The sequence below is a fragment of the Bufo bufo genome, chromosome 6, assembly GCF_905171765.1.
Source record: "Bufo bufo chromosome 6, aBufBuf1.1, whole genome shotgun sequence".
Lineage (NCBI taxonomy): Eukaryota > Metazoa > Chordata > Amphibia > Anura > Bufonidae > Bufo > Bufo bufo.
Genome location: NC_053394.1, coordinates 163,393,072 through 163,415,344, shown reverse-complemented (window position 1 = coordinate 163,415,344; position 22,273 = coordinate 163,393,072). Strand labels below are relative to the sequence as shown.

Below are 22,273 nucleotides of genomic sequence, written 5' to 3'. Positions count from 1 at the left end.
TTTTGTAAAAACAAAAATTTGTGTCAGTCTTAAAACTTTTGACCATGAGTGTAGAGTGTTGAGAGTGCCCCTTGTCTTGCCTTGCTTAGATGAGTTGATGAGATCCACTTCTGAAGAATACTATGGAAAAAAGATACTGAAAATTAGGGATTCCACTGCAGTCCTGTAAGACGTAATTATGAAAGGGAAGCACCCAACACTCCACTTGCTTGTCAGTAATCCGTCATTAGCTTTCCTCAACGTTCATTATTAATTCTTAATTCCATAGAAAAGATAAAAAGTAAGCAGTAATTGTTGGTATAAATCTAATACTAAACAGTGTTAAATGAATACCGAATGGTTGCATTAATTGAGCACTGAAAATTGGTATTAACTGATCACTGAATGATCGTATTACCTGAACAGTGAATGATAGCATTAAAGGGGCTTTCCCATCTAAGACAATGAGGGCATATCGCTAGGATATGCCCCCGTTTGTCTGATAGGTGTGGATCCCAGCAGTGGACACCAAGAACGGAGCCCTGAGAGTGGGCATGCACAGCTGCCCTCCATTCATTTCGATGGGGCCGCTGAAAATAGCCGACTGCTGGCTTGGCTATTTCCGTCGGCCCCTTAGAAATGAATGGGAGCGGTGGCTGCGCAAGCACGTTGCACTCCCATTCACTACTACGGGGAGAGCGCTTGGTGGTAGCTGGACCCGGAGTAACCTGGGGTCTATAGCCACCACCTTCCACACTCTGTTCAAGATATAGGCGCGGGTCCCAGTGGTGGACCTATCAGACAATGGGGACATATCCTAGTGATATACCCCCATTGTCTCAGGTAGGATTACCCCTTTAAATGAGTGCTGAATCTTAGTAATTCTTAGTAATTGGGATTAATATGTGGGCATTAATTGCACTAATGGCTGCTTTACAGTGTAATATGATCCCAACTGAGAAGTTTTGTTCAAAACTGTAAAACAAGAGAAACAAGCAGCACACCCTATATCTTCTCCTCTGGGTGCAAGCCAAGGGGGATCTGGGCCAAATAGTCCAAATTTCAAACTTTCAAAGGAAGTTGCAGCACTCCTCATGCTAAAAAATGAACATTTTTTACCCATCCATTTTGCAAAATTTCAGCTCCTACTAAAGGTTTATTTAAGCGCATCAGCACATTGCTTGAAAATATTGAATATAAAATCATAGTTATTTTTTTAGCTAAGGCCTTATTCACACAGTGTTTGGTCAGTGATTTCCATCAGTGATTCTGAGCCAAAACCAGGTACCATTTAAAAATACAGAACAGGAGCAAATTTTTCCAGTATACCTTATGTCTGTGTAGCCTCCAGTCCTGGTTTTGGCTCACAATCACAGATGCAAAAAGCTGATCAAACACTGATGTGTGAATGAGGCCTAAGTGAGGAAAGCTGTCACTTTCTTTGGTTGCTCAAAATTCTGATAAATCACAGCCTTGCGTGGACTCTGTTCCCATTTACTGACTAGGGGCTACTTGACTTAGGCTAATTTCACACTAACGGCAAAGAACTCCGGCAGGCTGTTCCAGCGGGTGAACAGCCTGTCGGATCCGTGCTGCCACTAGTGCACGCGTGCCCCCGGACTACCGCTCCGGCCCCATTGACTATGACATGTCGTAGTTTTATTCCGGCCGCCATGTCGTAGTTTTATTCCGGCCGCCTCTCGGCATGTTTGCCGTGCTGCCGCCGGAACTCCGGCCTGCCCCCATTATAGTCAATGGGGCCGGAACGATAGTCCGGGGGCACGCGCGCACTAGCGGCAGCACGAATCCGACAGGCTGTTCACCCGCCGGAACAGCCTGTCAGAGTTCCTCGCCGCTAGTGTGAAAGTACCCTTAGTAGGACTGAGAAACACTGGTGTAGATAAACAGCAGATCACCTTTCAGGTTACAGCAGTACCTTCTGAACTAGCGTTCACAAACGTCTGACCACAGTGCAGAGTCTACTCATCAGTAAGTGCTGACAAATCTGCTTTTTGTTAGACTTGTTTTCTTCTGTTCCCTAGTTTCTCTCCTGCCCAGATTCTTTCGATAAGCACTTTTGCACATAATTCCTTGGTTAGAAAAACCTCAAGGTTTTGTTAACGTTGCCAAAAAAAGTTCATCTCTGCAAATTTTTGTCTGAATGGTAACCAGAGAATTTTTGAGCTTCACTAGTAAAGGATAAATCTAAGCCATGAGAAAGTTCATATAATTTAGGATTCATGCTAAACCTACGAGCTTTCTGGAATCATAATGTCTTCATACAGATGCAGTTTTCTGACAGATTCCTTGTAGCATTGTCCATCAGACCCTGTGCTATGAAGGTATTCTCCCCTTGAGCCATTGCTTCATGAAAAGAATATTTTTGTAAAGCTGGTCAGAGATATTGGAGCGAGCCCATGAGAAGAGGAAAAGAGTTATAGTAACAAGACTGGTGGTCCAATACTGTCTCATTCTGTTGCTCCACTAGGCCATGCATTGAGGGTAAGGGTGCTCCTGTTATTCCCTTCGGGGCACAGTCTGGTTGTGGGATCCTTCTGCCTGATGTCAGTGGACGTGCCCTTAATTTTGAAGGTTTTGAGGCCTAACTACTTTCACGCTAGCGTTTAAGTTTTCCGGTATTGAGTTCCGTCATAGGGGCTCAATACCGGAAAAAAATGCTTCAGTTTTGTCCCCATTCATTGTCAATGGGGACAAAACTGAGCTGAACGGAATGCTCCAAAATGCATTCCATTCCGTTTGGTTGCGTTCTTATACCGGAGAGCAAACCGGAACATGTTGTAGTTTGCTTGCCGTTTTCTCTGACACAATAGAAAATGGATCCGTCCTCCGTTGACTTTCAATGGAGTTCATGACGGATCCGTCTTGGCCATGCTAAAGATAATACAACCAGATCCGTTCATAACGGATGCAAGCGGTTGTATTATCATTAACGGAAGCGTTTTTGCTGAACCCTGCCGGATCCAGCAAAACGATAGTGTGAAAATACCTTTAGGGCTCATGCACACCACCGTATGGCTTTTTCAGTGTTTTGCGGGCCGTTTTTAACGGATCCGCTTTTCCGTTTTTGGTTTCAGTAGTGCTTCCGTTCCGTTTTTCCGTATGGCATATACAGTATACAATAATTACATAGAAAAAATTGGGCTGGGCATAAAATTTACAATAGATGGTTCCGCAAAAACGGAACGGATATGGAAGACATACGGAGTACATTCCATATGTGTTCGGTTTTTTTTTTTTGCGGACCATTTAACTTGAATGGAGCCATGAAACGTGATTTGCGGGCAATAATAGGACATGTTCTTTCTTTGAACGGAACGGAAATGCGGAAACGGAATGCAAACAGAGACACTTCAGTTTTTTTTGCTGACCCATTGAAGTGAATGGTTCAGTATAAGTAACGCATACTGAACGCAAAAAACGTTTGTGTGCATGAGCCCTTAGGCAGGGTTCCTTGGTACAGCTGTAGATGTCAGTGCAGTGTAGCAGTGCAGGGAATAATGAAGTCAGGTTAGCAACAAACAATTTACTGATACTGCATTTAATTCCTTATACAGTTGCAAGAAAAAGTATGTGAACCCTTTGGAATGATATGGATTTCTGCACAAATTGGTCATAAAATGTGATCTGATCTTTATCTAAGTCACAACAATAGACAATCACAGTCTGCTTAAACTAATAACACCCAAAGAATTAAATGTTACCATGTTTTTATTGAACACACCATATAAACATTCACAGTGCAGGTGGAAAAAGTATGTGAACCCCTAGACTAATGACATCTCCAAGAGCTAATTGGAGTGAGGTGTCAGCCAACTGGAGTCCAATCAATGAGATGAGATTGGAGGTGTTGGTAACAGCTGCCCTGCCCTATAAAAAACACACACCAGTTCTGGGTTTGCTTTTTACAAGAAGCATTGCCTGATGTGAATGATGCCTCGCACAAAAGAGCTCTCAGAAAACCTACGATTAAGAATTGTTGACTTGCATAAAGCTGGAAAGGGTTATAAAAGGATCTCCAAAAGCCTTGCTGTTCATCAGTCCACGGTTAGACAAATTGTCCATAAATGGAGAAAGTTCAGCACTGCTGCTACTCTCCCTAGGAGTGGCCGTCCTGTAAAGATGACTGCAAGAGCACAGCGCAGACTGCTCAATGAGGTGAAGAAGAATCCTAGAGTGTCAGATAAAGACTTACAAAAGTCTCTGGCATATGCTAACATCCCTGTTAGCGAACCTACGATACGTAAACCACTAAACAAGAATGGATTTCATGGGAGGATACCACAGAGGAAGCCACTGCTGTCCAAAAAAAAAACATTTCTGCACATTTACAGTTTGCACAAGAGCACCTGGATGTTCCACAGCAGTACTGGCAAAATATTCTGTGGACAGATGAAACCAAAGTTGAGTTGTTTGGAAGAAACACACAACACTATGTGTAGAGAAAAGGAGGCACAGCACACCAACATCAAAACCTCATCCCAACTGTGAAGTATGGTGGTGGGGGCATCATGGTTTGGGGCTGCTTTGCTGCGTCAGGGCCTGGACAGATTGCTATCATCGAAGGAAAAATGAATTTCCAAGTTTATTAAGACATTTTGCAGGAGAACTTAAGGTCATCTGTCTACCAGCTGAAGCTCAACAGAAGATGGGTGTTGCAACAGGACCACCACCCAAAGCATAGAAGTAAATCAACAGAATGGCTTAAACAGAAGAAAATACTCCTTCTGGAGTGGCCCAGTCAGAGTCCTGACCTCAACCCGATTGAGATGCTGTGGCATGACCTCAAGAAAGCGATTCACACCAGACATCCCAAGAATATTGCTGAACTGAAACAGTTGTGTAAAGAGGAATGGTCAAGAATTACTCCTGACCGTTGTGCACGTCTGATCTGCAATTACAGGAAACGTTTGGTTGAAGTTATTGCTGCCAAAGGAGGTTCAACCAGTTATTAAATCCAAGGGTTCACATACTTTTTCCACCTGCACTGTGAATGTTTACATGGTGTGTTCAATAAAAACATGGTAACATTTATTTATTTGTGTGTTATTAGTTTAAGCAGACTGTGATTGTCTATTGTTGTGACTTAGATGAAGATCAGATCACATTTTATGACCAATTTGTGCAGAAATCCATATTATTCCAAAGGGTTCACATACTTTTTCTTGCAACTGTACTGCACTTCTCTAGCTTCTATAATGTTGGGGTGCAACACTTTCTCTCTGCAATGCCACCTCAGGGTGGATCCTTAACATCAGACTATGCTCTGCAATGTTTTTAAACAGGTTGCTCTACTAAGGGTACTTTCACACTTGCGTTGTTGGATTCTGGCAGGCAGTACCAGCACCAGAACTGCCGGATCCGGAAATCCGTATGAAAACGGATAGCATTTGTAGACGGATCCGGATGCGGATCCGTCTCACAAATGCATTGCAATACCGGATCCGTCTCTCTGGTGTTATCCAGAAAAACGGATCCGGTATTTTTTTTTAAACATTTTTAAAGGTCTGGACATGCGCAGACAGGGAAACCGGATCCGTTTTTTCCGAAAAACTTGGTGCCGGCATTAATGCATTTCAATGGAAAATAATGCTGGATCTAGCATTCCGGCAAGTGTTCCGGAATTTTGGACAGAGAAAATACAGCAGCATGCTGCGGTATTTTCTCCGGCCAAATACCGTAAGAGTGACTGAACTGAAGACATCCTGATGCATACTGAACGGAAAGCTCTCCATTCAGAATGCATGGGGATAAAACTGATCAGTTTTTTTCCGGCATTGAGCCCCTAGGACGGAACTCAACACCGGAAAAGAAAAAAGCTAGTGTGAAAGTACCCTTACTGTATAGGTCCACAATGTCCTCTGCAGGATGTGGATATTCTTTTACAGAGATGGCCAGTCTGCATTAAAGGGAATCTGTCACCTGGTTTGAGCATATTAAGCTGTCACCATTGCCATGTACAATAAACTACCTTCTTTCCTGCAGTGGTCTTCTTTCTTCTCTTCATGGTTTCATTTTGATAAAAAAGCGCTTTTTGTGATATGCAAATGAACCTCAAAAGTGCCCAGGGGGCAGTTATTCTTCATCTCTTGAGCCCAGTAACGCCCCCCTGCAGTGCCCAGCCCGTCTTAATTTCGAGCCCAAGCACACCTACTTATTATGAAATATCGTCCCACAGCCGAGGTGAACGACGCCGCCCCCTCCGCTACGTCAACTAATACATTCAAGCTACACCCCTGGTTTCTTTCTTTTGGCCGCCGGAAATCTCGCGCAGGCGCAGTACCACTGACTGTCTGCGCCTGTGCGATCAAATAGCTCCTGAGGGCAACAGCTTCAAAAGTGTCACTGGGCTCGGCGCATGCAAGTATGGACCCATTAAAGGTCCTCCAGTGGCCAGCAGGGATCAAGAGGTAGCTGACTTGGGCCCCCCAGGAACAACTGTGCCTGGGGCAGCTGCCACTTTTGCCCCGCGTTAAAGACGGCCCTGATGCCACCAATTCTGAGACAGCACCCTTAAAAAGGTATTCTGGGTGTACCACATCCTCCTCCTCTGATTTGGCAGTCTCTGTAACTCTAATGCTCCTCACCGCAATCGTGCTGGTTTGGGGATGCGGAACCTGATATTCTGTTCTTGTGATCATGGGGGTCCCTGCAACATTTGACACCTATCTAGTGGATATGTAATGAATGTTTTACATTGGAATCCCTCTTTAAAGGGGTTCTGCAGTTTTTTTAAACTGATGATCTATCCTCTGGATAGGTCATCAGCATCTGATCGGCGGGGACCAACACCCGGGACCATTGCCGATCAGCTGTTTGAGAAGGCAGCGGCGTTGGCAGTAGCGCGGCGGCCTTCTCACTGTTTACCGCCTGCACAGTGATGTCACGACTAGTATCAATGGCCTGGGCGGGGCTAAGCTCTGTCCGTTTGAATGGAGCTTAGCCCCGCCCAGGCCATTGATACTAGTCGTGACATCACTGGGTTTGAGGTAAACAGCGAGAAGGCCGCGGCATTACTGCCAGCGCCACTGCCTTCTCAAACAGCTGATCGGCAGGGGTCCCGGGTGTCGGACCCCCGCTGATCAGATGCTGATGATCTATCCAGAGAATAGATCATCAGTTTGAAAAAAACTGCAGAACCCCTTTAATTACACATGTCCTTTGCTGCCCATTGTTGCTGTATTTGATACCATGTGCATAATCATTGCTGAAAAGTGTCATTGAGGTGAGAAACTAATGGATACAAATACTTGGCTATTTGATAGGCCCTGTATGTATGCATTTAGTAGGTGTCTGAACATATCCTTTTTGTGTAGACAGTCTGAACTGAAATACTGCCGAGTAATAATTATCTATGAATTCTTTATATAGTTTTACGTCTCAGACGTTCTATTTTAATTGTGTAGTCAAGCAGCAACATGAAGCGGAATCATTCTCATCTCTGGTGCATATTAATTATTGGTTTAATCTCAAAATACAAAGTACAATAGCATTTTTGCAGTTCTGTACATTTTTTTAATTGTCTCAACAAGACAACCTCTGAGGCAAAGAGTCCCTTGGACATTGAGCAGCGGTGCGCATGCGTGACCCCTGCTCCATTCAAACACAGGACCCCTGTTCCTGTGATCCCTGAGTGTCCCAACTCTCATACCTCCAACAATTATACATTTATCACTTTTTTGTGGTCCAACCCCTTAAATGCTGGAATACTGGCTGCCTCCAGCCACCACTAGGAGGAGCTCAGGAGTTTACTGAATACTGTTTCTTTATTGAGTATGATGTATCAGCAGTATACAGTAAGCTTTGTCCATTGGTATCTGCAGGCAGACAGAATATTATCTTATCACTCTACATCAATGCTTCTCAATTATTTTCTGTCATGCCCCCCCTAGGAAGAAGAAAACATTTCGCGCCCCCCGCGCGACTGTAAATAGTATCATTTGTCTATAAAATTGTTATAAGTACACCTCTGCATAACACTGTATCCTTATTAACGTATAAGAGAATAAAAAAAGAAAGAAATGTGGATCGGACACACACTTATGGGGGGATCTGTGGATGACGGACACTTATGGGGGGATCTGTGGATGACGGACACTTATGGTGGGATCTGTGGATGACGGACACTTATGGGGAGGATCTGTGGCTGGCACTGTTACAAGCGGATCTGTGGCTGGCACTGTTATATATGTGCCATCCACAGACCCCCCACCCCATAACAGTGCCATCCACAGTGCCCCCCCAGCCCATAACAGTACCATCCACAGACCCCCACCCCTTAACTGTGCCATCCACAGATTCCGTGTGCCCGCCGCCACCGTTTAAAGTTATTAAACATGCCCCCCTCACTCCTAATAGTACCGTATATCCGAATTTCTTCTGTATAATGCCGGCAGGCGGGCCGGGCGGCCGGCGCGTCCCTCAGTGACGTCACTTGTCTGCGCCGCCTGCTTCATTCATAAAGAAGGCGGCGCAGGCACGTAACATCACTGAGGGACGCGCCGGCCGCCCGGCCTGCCTGCCGGCATTATACAGAAGAAACTCGGATATACGGTACTATTAGGAGTGAGGGGGGCATGTTTAATAACTTTTAATTCAATAATACATTTTATATTAGTATACCGGAGGGAGCGGTGGGGCGGGGCTATAGTACAGTGGCCGCACCGCCCCACCGCTATTGCCGGCCCCCAGCTCCTCCTCCCAGTCCCTCCCCCGGCCCCCGCTCCGTACATCGCGTCCAGCGCCTGCGCCGGCCTCTGATCAGACGGGAGATGAGCGCTTCCACAATGGAAGCGCTCATCTCCCTGCCGCATATTACACTGCGAGCTGTTGGCCGCCCGGCGCCCCTGTTGCTATGGCGCGCTGTGCGGCCGCACAGCCCGCACACCCCAAAGGCCGGCCCTGAACGAGCCCCCCTTTACGGAGCCTGGCGCCCCCCCTGGGGGGCGCGCCCCACTATTTGAGAAGCACTGCTCTACATCTACAGTATGCAGATGATTTGGAGCTCTGTATCTGAAAAAAGAAGTGCATTATAAAGATTAAACAACACTTGAGGTCATAGTTCCACCTGGGCCATGTCATCTTCACTGGTTCTATGGTAATGATGTCATTGATTGATGAGCACTCGCTCGATGAAGTCATTCATTAGTTACGTCAATAAAATATGCCATATTCAAGGCTACTTCTGTACAAATGAGTTTTTCCAGCATGCTGGGAGTGGAAATAAATGATCGCATGTAGGAAATTCATTGTTTCTTGCACATCTGAAATGAAATACAAAAAATAGAATCTGAAATATAAAAATAGACTATAATGCTGATGAATTCTAAAACTGTAAAATACGCATTTATCCAGATATCCATAGAGATCATATAATCAGATGGATCTGAATAAATGCAGGACTGATAGTTGCTGTCATTACCCATACCTGCAAACTGTCCCATTTGTCACTGAACAACTAACCAGACCTCAAAATGTACCATCATATATGGCTCAAATGTATGTCATTAGCATCTATGGAAAGGCAGATCATCATCCCATGCTGTGTACATGGGACAAAGGAGAAAGCAAGGTCATCAGTAGTCTCATTATTTATCAGGAGGCAGAATGACTGTAAGGCTAAATGCACACGATAAGGATTGCATGCGGATTCTCTGCACGGATTTGCATGCGGAAAATCCGCACCGTAGGTCATGTACATTGTATTCTATGAGAATTTGAAATTCTGAATGCACACAATGCTGATTTTTTTTCACGCGGATTTTGACCTGCGGTGCAGATTTTTAAATCCGCAGCATGTCAATTTATTTTATTTTTTCTGACCGCATTTTCTTTATCCGCACCAAATCCACATGCAAATTGACCGCACGGATTTGCCTGCAAAAACCTGCGGATTTAAGTGCGGATTCTCCGCACATGAATCCTGAACGTGTGCATGTACCCTCAATGAATCAGGTACTTGCAAACTGTTCTTGTTATGTAATATTATTTATTGTTGTATAATATGTAAATGCCCTCTAATATACCAGCTTATCTCTTTATGGATCAGTCGGAGTGACAATCCTGAATTACCCCCCACAGGAAGTTAGGTGCTGGATTTAGATCCGCCCCTAGCTCAGTTAAGGGGTTGCAAAATGGCATTTATCATGTAAATACAAGGCACTTACTAATGTACTGTGATTGTCCATATTGTCTCCTTTGCTGGCTTGATTCATTTTTCCTTCACATTATACACTGCTCGTTTCCAGGGGTTAGGACCACCCATCAATCCAGCAGCGGTGGCCATGCTTGCACACTATAGGAAAAAAGGCTGGCCTCTCTAGTGGCTGGGAGCGCACATAGTCACGCACGTGCAGCAGCTCCTGTCCCAGCCACCTCGTACCTGCACTGCAGCGGTGGATGTAACGCCTGCAAATGAGCAGTGTATAATGTGATGAAAAAATGAATCAAGCCAGCAAAGGAGGCAATATGAACAATCACAATACATTAGTTAGTGCCTTGGATTACATTTCTCTACATGATAAATGCCATTTGCTGAAGTCAGACAACCCCTTTAAATAGTGTGCAAGTGGAGGAAGTGAGATGCTGCTAACTCCTCAGAGAACTAGGCCTGAACTCCAGAGAACCAATATCTCTGAGAGATCCACAGAGAGAAAACCCTCTGGACTTTACAGTGCTCCAGAGGGAAAGGAAAAAATAGAAGGTCCAGAATCTGCATGGCTGAGCATTGCAGTCAGTAAGGTATTTGCTGTTTAAGGCTGATTGGTTAGACACCCTTCTGGACCACCATATCTTAATCCTGTATCCCTCACCTGGGCATTACAGCCTGTAGAGATGAGCGAATCAAATCCCACAAAGTGGAATTCGATTCAAATTTTAGGGTGAATCCGATTTGCCTCGAAGCTAAATTTCCGTTTGCTTCGTGTCAGCGAATCGACTTAACCTGAAATAGTGTAAAAACCCCCAAAAATTCAAACTTACTGCCTCCATTTGCTCGCGACGGGCTGCCAGCCTCCATTTTGATTGAAGATCTCGGCCAAAATCCCTTAAGTGGTGACGTAATCTTGCGCCACGCGAGATTTTGCTCCAGATCTTCAAGCAAAATGGCGGCGGCCGGCATGTCGCGAGCAAATGGAGGCAGTAAGTTTGATTAAATTTTTTTTATTGTTAATTTTACACAGTTTTTATACTCAGATACCGCAATCATGCATGAACGCGGCATCTGAGGGGTACAATGACGGGGGTGGTGCTATCGCAGCTCCCTGTCATTGCACCCTATACTTCTCAAAAAATCCGTCACAAAGCAATTTTTTTTGTAAAATTCAGCGAATCAGCCGAATCGAACTTTTCAATTATTTGCTCATCTCTAACAGACACTATTGCAAGAATAATATTGCCAGCCTTAGATTCTGCCAACAGAGACTTTGGAGAGATAAAGGGAAGGAGTACTACTATCGCCATCCTGGCTTATATCCATACATTGCTATTGGGGAAGATTTGCACTGTAGATTGTTTGGAACTGTGTTTGATACCATTGGATGTACTACAACTCCCATTCTGCACTTTAGTATAGAGAGACTTGTTTATTTTCTATAACTGGCTTGGTTACCGACTCCTGCACCATTCACCTGCCTTGCACTCGTACAATACTCATAACACCTAGGGCACTCCAGCTACCATCAGGCAAGAGCCTCAACATCAGGGTGTGCCCCAAAGAAAATAAAGGCTGTGCCCTCCTGTCACTGCCCTGGCCCTAGAGAGCATCGGTGTGAGGATTGCAACTGTGAATAATTATTGCTGCCAGAGCCACTACCACTCCTATCCTCCACTCCTGCTCCTCTGGGTCCTGTGACATCAACACCTCAATTTGAAAGCTGGAGGCAGATAACATAGTATCACACTATTGACAATAGGTGATGTGGACAGTTCAGCTCCTCCTCCCTCCTCCCCCTCCCAGCACACTGAACTCTGTACAGTGCATGCTCACAGCACTCTCCATACAACTCAATCAGTTCTTTTCTGAATTTTGCTAAAGTTATGACATCAAATGAGGACCTAAGTTTAAATCTTAGCTAATGTATTTATCTGTCCTAACACACGCTACTGTGATTAAAGGGGTAGTCCATATCCTTATCCGCAGGACAAAGGATAAATATTAGATTGGTGGGTGTCTAACCGCTGGTCCCCCCATACTGATCATGAAAATGGGGACCTATACCCCACGGGGAACCCCAAAATGAATGGAGCTGCAGGTAGGGCATGTTGACTGCTACTCCATACATCTATATAGGGCTACTAACTGAATAAAAGCACTCAACCTATTCTCCAGCAGTCCCATAGAAATGAATGAGGGGTCCTCTGTCACGGAACCATGAACCAGACGTACAACAAGAGATAAGTGAAAATAAGAAGGCTTTATTGAAAATAAAGCTGTAAAGCAAAAGTCCAAACGGATGGTGAAACCGAGCAGAGTCTTTGCGAAGCCAGAGGTCAGGAACCAGAAGGGTAGTCAGACGAAGCCAGGATCAGGAACCAGCAGGGTAGTCAGACGAAGCCAGGATCAGGAACCAGCAGGGTAGTCAGACGAAGCCAGGATCAGGAACCAGCAGGGTAGTCAGACGAGGCCAGGATCAGGAACCAGAAGCAGCAGCAGTCTTAGAAGCATGTGAACACAAGAGGACCAAGCAAGGAACTGAAGCCACAGACCTCCTATATATATGAGCTAGGCATCCAGCTCCTCCCAGGGGAAGGAGGAGCCGCAGGGTGGAAGGCTACAAGAAACCCAGGACCCAAGATGGCCGCCAGCACATGTCAAACGAAGGAGAGCAGCAAGCAGGTAAGACCATGACAGTACCTCCCCCTCAAGGGCCCCTCCTCCGCGGAGCACAAAACGGTTTCTGAGGGAAGCGTGCGTGGAAGGCTCGGAGCAAGGCAGGAGCATGGACATCTGCGGAGGGAACCCAGGAACGCTCCTCTGGACCATAACCACGCCAATGGACCAAAAACTGCAACCGACCGCGGACCAGGCGTGAGTCCAGGATATTGCTCACCTCATATTCCTCACGATTGCCCACTTGGACCGGACGAGGCCGAGGAACCGAGGAAGTGAAACGATTACACACCAGTGGCTTCAACAGGGAGACATGAAACACGTTGGAGATCCGCATGCCAGGAGGAAGCGCAAGGGCATAGGCTACCGGGTTTACCCTGCGAAGCACTCGGAAGGGACCAACAAAGCGAGGCGCCAGCTTGGGAGTGGGCACTCGAAGGTTGAGGTTGCGGGTGGACAACCATACACGGTCTCCGACCTGGTAGGAAGGAGCAGGCGCTCGTCTGCGATCAGCCTGGAATCTCTGGCGCTGCGCAGAGACCTCAAGGGACTTCTGGATCTGTACCCAAGAAGCACGTAGGACGGAAAGGTGATCCTCCACAGCCGGAATATCCTGGGGAGAGAATACCTCCGGTAACACGGCAGGTTGGAACCCATAATTGGCCATGAAGGGAGACGTCCCAGAGGAAGAGTTCACCGCCGTGTTCCTGGCAAACTCAGCCCAAGGCAGGAGGTCAACCCAATTGTCTTGGTGATCGGAGACATAGCAACGAAGGAATTGCTCCAAGGCCTGATTGGATCGTTCTGCGGCCCCATTGGACTGAGGGTGGTAGGCCGAGGAGAAGGAGAGATGAATCCCCAACTGGGAGCAAAAGGCGCGCCAGAACCTGGACACAAACTGACTCCCCCGATCCGACACAATCTCCTTAGGCAAACCGTGCACCCGGAAGACCTCCCTGGCAAAAATCGTGGCCAACTCTTGTGCAGAGGGTAACTTCTTGAGAGGAACACAGTGGCACATTTTGGAAAACCGATCCACAATCATGAGAATGACCGTATGGCCTCGGGATGCAGGGAGGTCCACAATGAAATCCATCCCCAGGTGTGACCATGGGCGCTCCCCGGTGGCTATGGGTTGCAGAAGGCCCAACGGAAGGTGCCGAGGGGACTTACTCTGGGCACAAACGGAGCATGCCGCTACATATGCGGCGATGTCGGAACGTAGGGAAGGCCACCAGAACAGACGTGAAACAGCCCAGGACAGCTGATTCTTTCCAGGATGCCCCGCGGTCTTGGAGTTATGGTAGGTTCGCAACAACCGAGTGCGCAACTCCTCAGGCACAAAACATCTGCCGTTGGGTCTCCCAGAGGGAGCACCAGATTGAGCCGCCAAAATCTGCTCACCCAGGGGAGAGGTCAGGCTGGTGCGAATGGCGGCCAGGATCTGATTCGGAGGTATGACCGAAGTCGGAATCGACTCCTCCCTGGACAGCTCGGAGTACTGCCGTGATAAGGCATCCGCCCTGATGTTCTTGGAACCGGGTAGGTAGGAGACCACGTAATTAAAACGTGACAAGAACAGAGCCCATCTGGCCTGACGTGGTGTCAATCTCTTGGCCTCAGAAAGGTAGGTCAGATTCTTGTGGTCCGTCAGGATGAGAACCGGAACCACCGAACCCTCGAGCAAGTGCCTCCATTCTTTAAGGGCCTGCACGATGGCCAATAACTCCCTGTCACCAATCTGATAGTTGCACTCCGCGGAAGACAGTTTCCGGGAGTAAAACCCACAAGGAAGCAGAGGACCCTCTGGTGTTCTACGCTGAGACAGAAGGGCGCCTACTCCCGTCTCAGACGCGTCCACCTCGAGGACAAAGGGCAACCCAGGGTTGGGATGCGACAGAATCGGAGCCGACACAAAGGCGGACTTTAGGGCCTCAAAAGCTCGGATGGCCTCGAGCGGCCAGACCTGGGAATTACTGCCCTTCCTGGTCAGATCCGTGAGAGGCTTGGCCAGCATGGAAAAGTCCCTGATGAACTTCCGATAATAATTGGCGAAGCCCAAAAAGCGCTGCAGGGAACGAAGACCACTGGGCTGGGGCCACTGTAAGACAGCCGAAACCTTCTCAGGATCCATGGAGAACCCCTCAGCGGAAATGATGTAACCTAAGAAGGTTACCTGGGATCGGTGAAATTCGCATTTCTCAAGCTTACCGAACAGCTTGTTCTCTCGTAACCGTTGCAACACTCGTCTGACATCCAGAATGTGGGCCTCCATGGATTCAGAATATACCAAGATGTCATCCAAATAGACTACCACACACTGCTGCAACAGGTCACGGAAAACATCGTTGATGAATTCCTGAAAGACTGCGGGCGCATTGCACAACCCAAAGGGCATAACCAAGGATTCGTAATGACCGGTCCTGGTGTTAAACGCGGTCTTCCACTCATCGCCCGCCTTGATCCTTACCAGGTTATATGCCGCCCTCAGGTCGAGTTTGGTAAAGACCGTGGCCCCTTTAAGGCGATCGAACAGCTCGGAAATCAAGGGTATCGGGTAAGCGTTCTTGATCGTGATGCGATTGAGACCCCTGTAATCGATGCAAGGCCTCAACTCACCGCCCTTCTTTTTCACAAAGAAAAATCCAGCCCCTGCCGGGGACGAAGATTTGCGAATGTGTCCGCGTGAAAGCGCCTCCCTCACGTACTCCTCCATGGCCTCATTCTCCGCTACCGACAGTGGATAGACTTTGCCACGAGGAGGAACGGCACCAGATTGTAACTCTATGGCACAATCGTATGGGCGGTGCGGAGGTAGGGCAACCGCGCGCACCTTATCGAATACATCCCGGTACTCCTCGTATTCAGGAGGCAACAGAGAGTCCGAGGAAGTACACAGCAACTTGACAGACCCATGGATGCAACTAGCCCCACACTGCGGTGACCACGAGAGGATCTCGACCGATCTCCAATCGAAAGTCGGATTATGCTTCTGGAGCCAGGGGTACCCCAAGACCACCGAGTAGTGTGGAGACGAAATAACCTGGAGGCAGACCGACTCTCTGTGAACGGCACCAATGGCTATTCCCACTGGAAGGGTCTCATGAGTCACGTGTGGCGGCAGAAGGGGTCTGCCGTCTATCGCCTCAAGAGCCAGTGGGGAACCTCGAGCCTGCAGAGGAATGGAATTGGCGGCAGCGAACACACTATCAATGAACAAACCACCAGCACCAGAGTCCACCAACTCCTGGGTCGTCACCGAGCCCCCGACCCAGGAGAGGACAACAGTGATCAGTGGTTTGTCAACACGGGAAACCGGGGACGAGGAGACTCCACCCAAGATCTGCCCCCGACAGGATCTCAGGGTACGAGCGTTTCCCGGACGGTTCGGACATGCCAACCGAAAATGCCCACCGAGACCACAGTACATGCATCGGCCCTCGCGTCTCCGGAGTGCCCTCTCCCCCTCGGACAGGCGAGCAAACCCCAGCTGCATGGGTTCACCCCCAGACAAGTCATCCCCAGGAGGCGTGGGAGGAGAGGGAGGCACGGGTGGGACAGCAAACGTAGGCACCAATCTGTTAGAAGACCTCCGCAGGTTCTCCTTAAAGGAAGGTCTCTCCCTGAGTCTGGTGTCAATCAAAATCAGGAAAGAAATAAGAGACTCGAGCTCAACTGGTAGGTCCTTAGCTGCAACCTCATCCTTCAAGGCATCCGAGAGACCATGAGAGAAAGCAGCGACCAGAGCCTCATTATTCCAGCCCACCTCTGCTGCCAGGGTACGAAACTCAATGGCGTATTCAGCTACGGATCGTGAACCCTGTCTGATGGACATAAGGAGCTTCGCAGCAGAGGCAGCACGAGCCGGCACATCGAATACCTTCCGAAGAGAAGCAACAAAACCGGAAAACTCGGCAACCACCGGATTGTTGTTCTCCCATAAAGGGCTGGCCCAGGCCAAGGCCTTGTCCGAGAGCAGCGAGATCAAGAAGCCCACCTTTGATCTCTCAGTAGGAAAGGCATGTGGCAGCAACTCGAAATAAATGCCCACCTGGTTAAGGAAACCTCGGCACTGAGTTGGCTCTCCCCCAAAGCGCTGTGGAAGAGGGGCAGAACCGGTCATACCCCGAAACACCGCAGGCGCAACAACAGGTGTCGGGGTAGACTCTGGCGCAACAACCGGAGCGGCAGTAGGAGCGAGCCCAGGAGCGACAACCGACCCATCGGCAACGGGAGCGAAATGAGCCGTGCGTTCAAGCAGGGTTTGCAACGCCACAGCGAACCGACCCAACAGGTGATCCTGCTGATCAAGTCTGGCAACCAGCGTGGGTAGCGAGGATGGCCCTGTACCGTCAGAATTCATGGCTTGGTCCTAATGTCACGGAACCATGAACCAGACGTACAACAAGAGATAAGTGAAAATAAGAAGGCTTTATTGAAAATAAAGCTGTAAAGCAAAAGTCCAAACGGATGGTGAAACCGAGCAGAGTCTTTGCGAAGCCAGAGGTCAGGAACCAGAAGGGTAGTCAGACGAAGCCAGGATCAGGAACCAGCAGGGTAGTCAGACGAAGCCAGGATCAGGAACCAGCAGGGTAGTCAGACGAAGCCAGGATCAGGAACCAGCAGGGTAGTCAGACGAGGCCAGGATCAGGAACCAGAAGCAGCAGCAGTCTTAGAAGCATGTGAACACAAGAGGACCAAGCAAGGAACTGAAGCCACAGACCTCCTATATATATGAGCTAGGCATCCAGCTCCTCCCAGGGGAAGGAGGAGCCGCAGGGTGGAAGGCTACAAGAAACCCAGGACCCAAGATGGCCGCCAGCACATGTCAAACGAAGGAGAGCAGCAAGCAGGTAAGACCATGACATCCTCGTGGGGTATTGGTCTCCATTGTCATGATCATGGGGGTCCCAGTGTTCGAACTCCCACCAATCTAATAGTTTTCCCCATCTTGTTCATAGGCGCTAACTTGCTACAACCAGAATACCCCATTTAACACTTGCCAAAAGTACTGCACTTTTCCTAAGCCAAGTCGTGTATGCAGTACAGATGCGACTTGCCTTCTAATGTGGGACTTCTTAAAAAAAAATTTGGTGCCATTTTATATGCCAAAATCCAACAAATTCGGCAATAGTTACATTTTTGTATTGTAAAATTAGTCCAGTTGGTTAAGATTTATCCACATGGCCAACTTCTAAAATGTATCATATGATTTCACAGCTAGGTTTGTGAAACCAACGGATGTCTATAATTTTTACCAGGCTTCATGTCATTTTGCCAGCATAACTATTGTTATTTGACTCCAAGCAAGGGGTAGACTTAAAGGGGTTGTCTCAGGGTAGGCACTGGTAGCATGTCCCTAGGTTATACTGCGGTTTCCTATTACTGCTGATGATTTGTTTTACAACCACATAACCAAAGTGGGAGACATAGGAGATTGTAATGTCCAATGCTATGTAGTGGAGGAAGTAAGACAATGACAACAGCACACAGGATTTACCCTCCCTACCTGATCTCTTGCCTTTGATGATGAGAAGTTGTAGTGAAAAACTTACATAAACCTTTAAAAAATATAAAGTATGTCACAGAAAGTGTGGATGCTGAAGAATAACTAGTTGAAGGGGTTTTCCAGGCTCTTGATATTGGTAACCTGAAGTACATAGGAGCTGAGCTGCGGTAACCAGGCACGGCCACTACAATTTGTACAGAGCTGTACTTCCACATCCATTCAAAGTATTAGTTCCAGCACCAGAAGCTACAAGAAAGAATACAATTACAGAAAGTTTCATGGCCTTTTCAGTCAATGGTGCATTATTATACCATTTGAGATGGTTAGGTCTCATCTTCAGAAAAGGTGGGATCTCCCATCAGGTTTTCTGTTCAAATGTGGTATGTAACAGTATCTTCCATCATAGCAGTAGTGTTTTGGATCTTCGCAGCCAGTGGTGAAAAAACAAAAAGGTGGTAATGTAGTCCCTTTTTATTGGCTAGACAGAGGTTTTCAGGCTTACGTTTCTTGAGGTGTTGTGGAGCACACACAATATCCAGCTCTAATTCTATCTTGGAAATGTAGTCTGTTAGAATATTTGTGGTCTACAGCAAAATGACATTATGGGTTTTTCTCAAAGTATTCCATGTGATATAGTCCAGTTAGACTTAGTATGTGTATGGCTCTGTAAAGAGCTGAAGGCATGGAGGTACAGTATGAATCTTTGAGTGTGTATTTTAACTCTGTACAACTTGAAACTTGATCATGTGCATGAGCCCTTCTGATCTTATGATGTGCAAGCTCCATGTGCATCTTTATTTGTAAAAGAACGGTACTGCCCACATTTAACCACCTGTACTGGCGATTGATTGATCTAATTATGTTATTTTTCCACAGGTCTGGTAGTGTGAAGAACCACTGGCATGAAATTTACTACTTTGTTGAGAGCCTTACTGAAAAATTTACAAGGTATGAATGAAGTTTGTGTTGCGCAGGTAGCCCGTGCTGGTTGCTGCCCCTCTTCTCCTAGTGAGCACAGGTGCTGCATTACTCACCCAGCTGGCTTCTCTGCTGTGTGATGGTCCAATGGCTGGTTGCCTCTAGGTACTTAAGACACCTTCCCCTAGGGGAGGATGCCTGAACTTTAGGTTGTCTTGCTTGCTAGATTTCTGCGAAGGTGTGCTGTTCTGTCCTGTGTACCTGCCTGTTTACTGATTCTGAACTTCTGCTGCCTGACCTGACCTTTTCATGTTTACTGTATTGACCCTGCCCTGACCTTGGACTAGTTTCACAGATTCGTACTTACTTTGCCTGTCCTGACCTCTGCCTGTTCCTGACTACTAGTATTGCCTAAAGCCCTTTGTGTTTCACACTGGGGTCTCTGTTCTCCATGGGTGAGCAGCCAACCACAGCAGGACTATTCCAAGAGTTATCGGCCGGGTGGCTCCCCTACAGCAAACTCCAGATCCCTGTATAGAGTGAAAGAGTGAAAAACAGGGGACTGCCAGTATAACACTCTTAGGACTAACCCTATGACAGACAGTTGGTTGGCACAGTTGGTTTACATCCACTGCCTGTGTCACTTTGTACTTTTTGTCCATTATTTATCCACAAGTCCAGTTGTCTGGTCCTCCAATCTCATCATTCATATTACATCTCATCTGTTGATAAAAACATTACAAAAAAAATTGCAGTGCTTAGCCTGATACTTGTGCTTCAAGAAATTCTAGGAAGGATACATCTCTAGAAAATGATAATGGAGGCTAAAGCATTCTTGGGGGCTTCATTGTTAAAGTTGGTCATATGTGTTAGTCAAAACTCTCCAGTATTGGTGGAATTAGCCGTCAATCTACCATGTATGGGGTTTCAACTGTCCCCAATGACAGATGTTGGAGAAAGAAGTCTGGCTTTTTTAATTTCCTTTTTTGCCTCTGGGAGTTACGAGATTGGTAGACATGTTTTACCACCTTCCTTGCCACATAGTGCTGTTACATCTTCTCTACATCCCTTTGTAGGAGTGTACAGGACACCCTTATATGATATCAGTTGTGCATCCTGACACACACATAGACACTCTGCTCACCAGTCCCTTACGGTAATTGCTTTAGACGATAGGTGATACCCCAAATTAGCATTAGTACCTATTACTGCTTTGTTATTTGCCTTTACGCTTTTACTTGCTTATTGGTTTATCTTGTACTATTTGGTAATGTACCATTCTATGTTTAGCCTGGTACCAGTGGCGATTTTTAGTTTTTTATTCTATGAATTAAATAGCAATTGTACTATTTCTTATATCTTGTTCTGCCACATTTTATTGTCTTTATGGTTGTTAGCTGTACTAACAAATAAGCCTAATAGTTTTGCATATTCGAATACAGTAAATAGTATATATACAGTGCTCAACACTTATCTGTACCATCAGCCCTGACCTCAGGAGGTTGCCAATGTGTCTACTGACCTTTTTTATCATCATGAGGGTTGGACAAAGTATTCAGTATATTAGTTGTAAAGTAACTTCTGTGTGACAAAGGTGGAAAGTTTTCCATTTACCACAATAAGTCCACATGGGATCAATTAATCTCTGAGAACTGCAGAGATTTTCCAGCTGCTAGAGCGCTGTTTCGGGAAGTTCTCATCTTTCCCATTTTGAATACACTATTGGCTTTGGCTCAAAAAACAGCACAAGAAACTGCCACAAAATACTGAAAAGGAATGACATACGGAGACATGCAAAGGTTTTGGCACCCCTGGTCAAAATTACTGTTGCTGTAAACAGCTAAGCAAGTTGAAGATTAATAATCTCCAAAAGGCATAAAGTTAAGCAATAAGCAATATCAGTGTACTATTTTGGTTTTGTACAATTTTAGAGTGAAAACGTAAAGGAGTACCATGAGTATGGGAACTCAAGAATGTTTGAACGCTCAGATAGGGTTGACCAAGTTCTCAGACCTTAAATAGCCCATTAGGGTTAAAGGGTTTCTATCACTTCGTATGCCATAATTAGCTCTCAGACACTAGCGATCCGCTAGTGTCTGCTCTGGCCAACCATCCTAATATAACAGCTTTTGGGGCAGCCGTTTTGCTAAAAAAATAACTTTTATAAATATGCTAATGAGCCTCTAGGTGCTATGTGGGCGTCATTAGCACCTAGAGGCTCCGTCTACCTTCATACACAGCCACCGCCCAGCGCCTCCCTCCAGCCCGCCCATCTCCTGCTGAATGCGATCCTCCGTGTGACGCAACGGACGAATTCTCGCGCATGCGCCGTGCGCGGCTGTATTCGGCGCATGCGCAGTGAATGTCTGACCGCTTCCCTGCTCAGACATCTCCACTGCGCCTGTTCCTTGGAGCACTATGACGTCATCGGCGCAGGCGCAGTGGAGATGTCTGAGCAGGGAAGCGGTCAGACATTCACTGCGCATGCGCCGAATACAGCCGCGCACGGCGCATGCGTGAGAATTCGTCCGTTGCGTCACACGGAGGATCGCATTCAGCAGGAGATGGGCGGGCTGGAGGGACGCGCTGGGCGGTGGCTGTGTATGAAGGTAGACGGAGCCTCTAGGTGCTAATGACGCCCACATAGCACCTAGAGGCTCATTAGCATGAGCTTTGCGGACAAGAATAGGCAGGTATATTAAAGGCTCTCCGTGCCGTTCCGCAAATTGCGGAACGTGCACGGACGCCATCCGTGTTTTGCGGATCCGCAATTTGCGGACCGCAAAACGCATCACGGTCGTGTGCATAAGGCCTAGAGGTGCAGCACCTAAAATTGTTATTTGTCAGAATCCCATTGCGCTGTGTAAACAGGGATATGCTGCCAAAAAACAGGAATTTGCATGGGGACGAAAAATCACAGTAGTGATTGTTCATCCCCTTGTAGAAGCGGAGGAGCTACACAGTCGAGCGATCAGGTACCAGTGATTGGAAATAAACAATTTGTCCCTGATCATATGCGC

At 47.0% G+C, this 22,273-nt stretch overlaps 1 protein-coding gene across 1 annotated transcript in view; it reads left to right on the top strand.

Annotated features, from left to right (window-relative positions):
• The window catches only part of LOC121003266 (anthrax toxin receptor 1-like), an 85,996-nt gene that overhangs the window by 14,775 nt on the left and 48,948 nt on the right, over window positions 1-22,273 (top strand). The window contains exon 2 of the mRNA XM_040434965.1: window positions 19,212-19,283. Within this exon, the coding sequence (XP_040290899.1) occupies window positions 19,212-19,283 (72 nt within the window). The remainder of the gene's footprint in view (window positions 1-19,211; window positions 19,284-22,273) is intronic.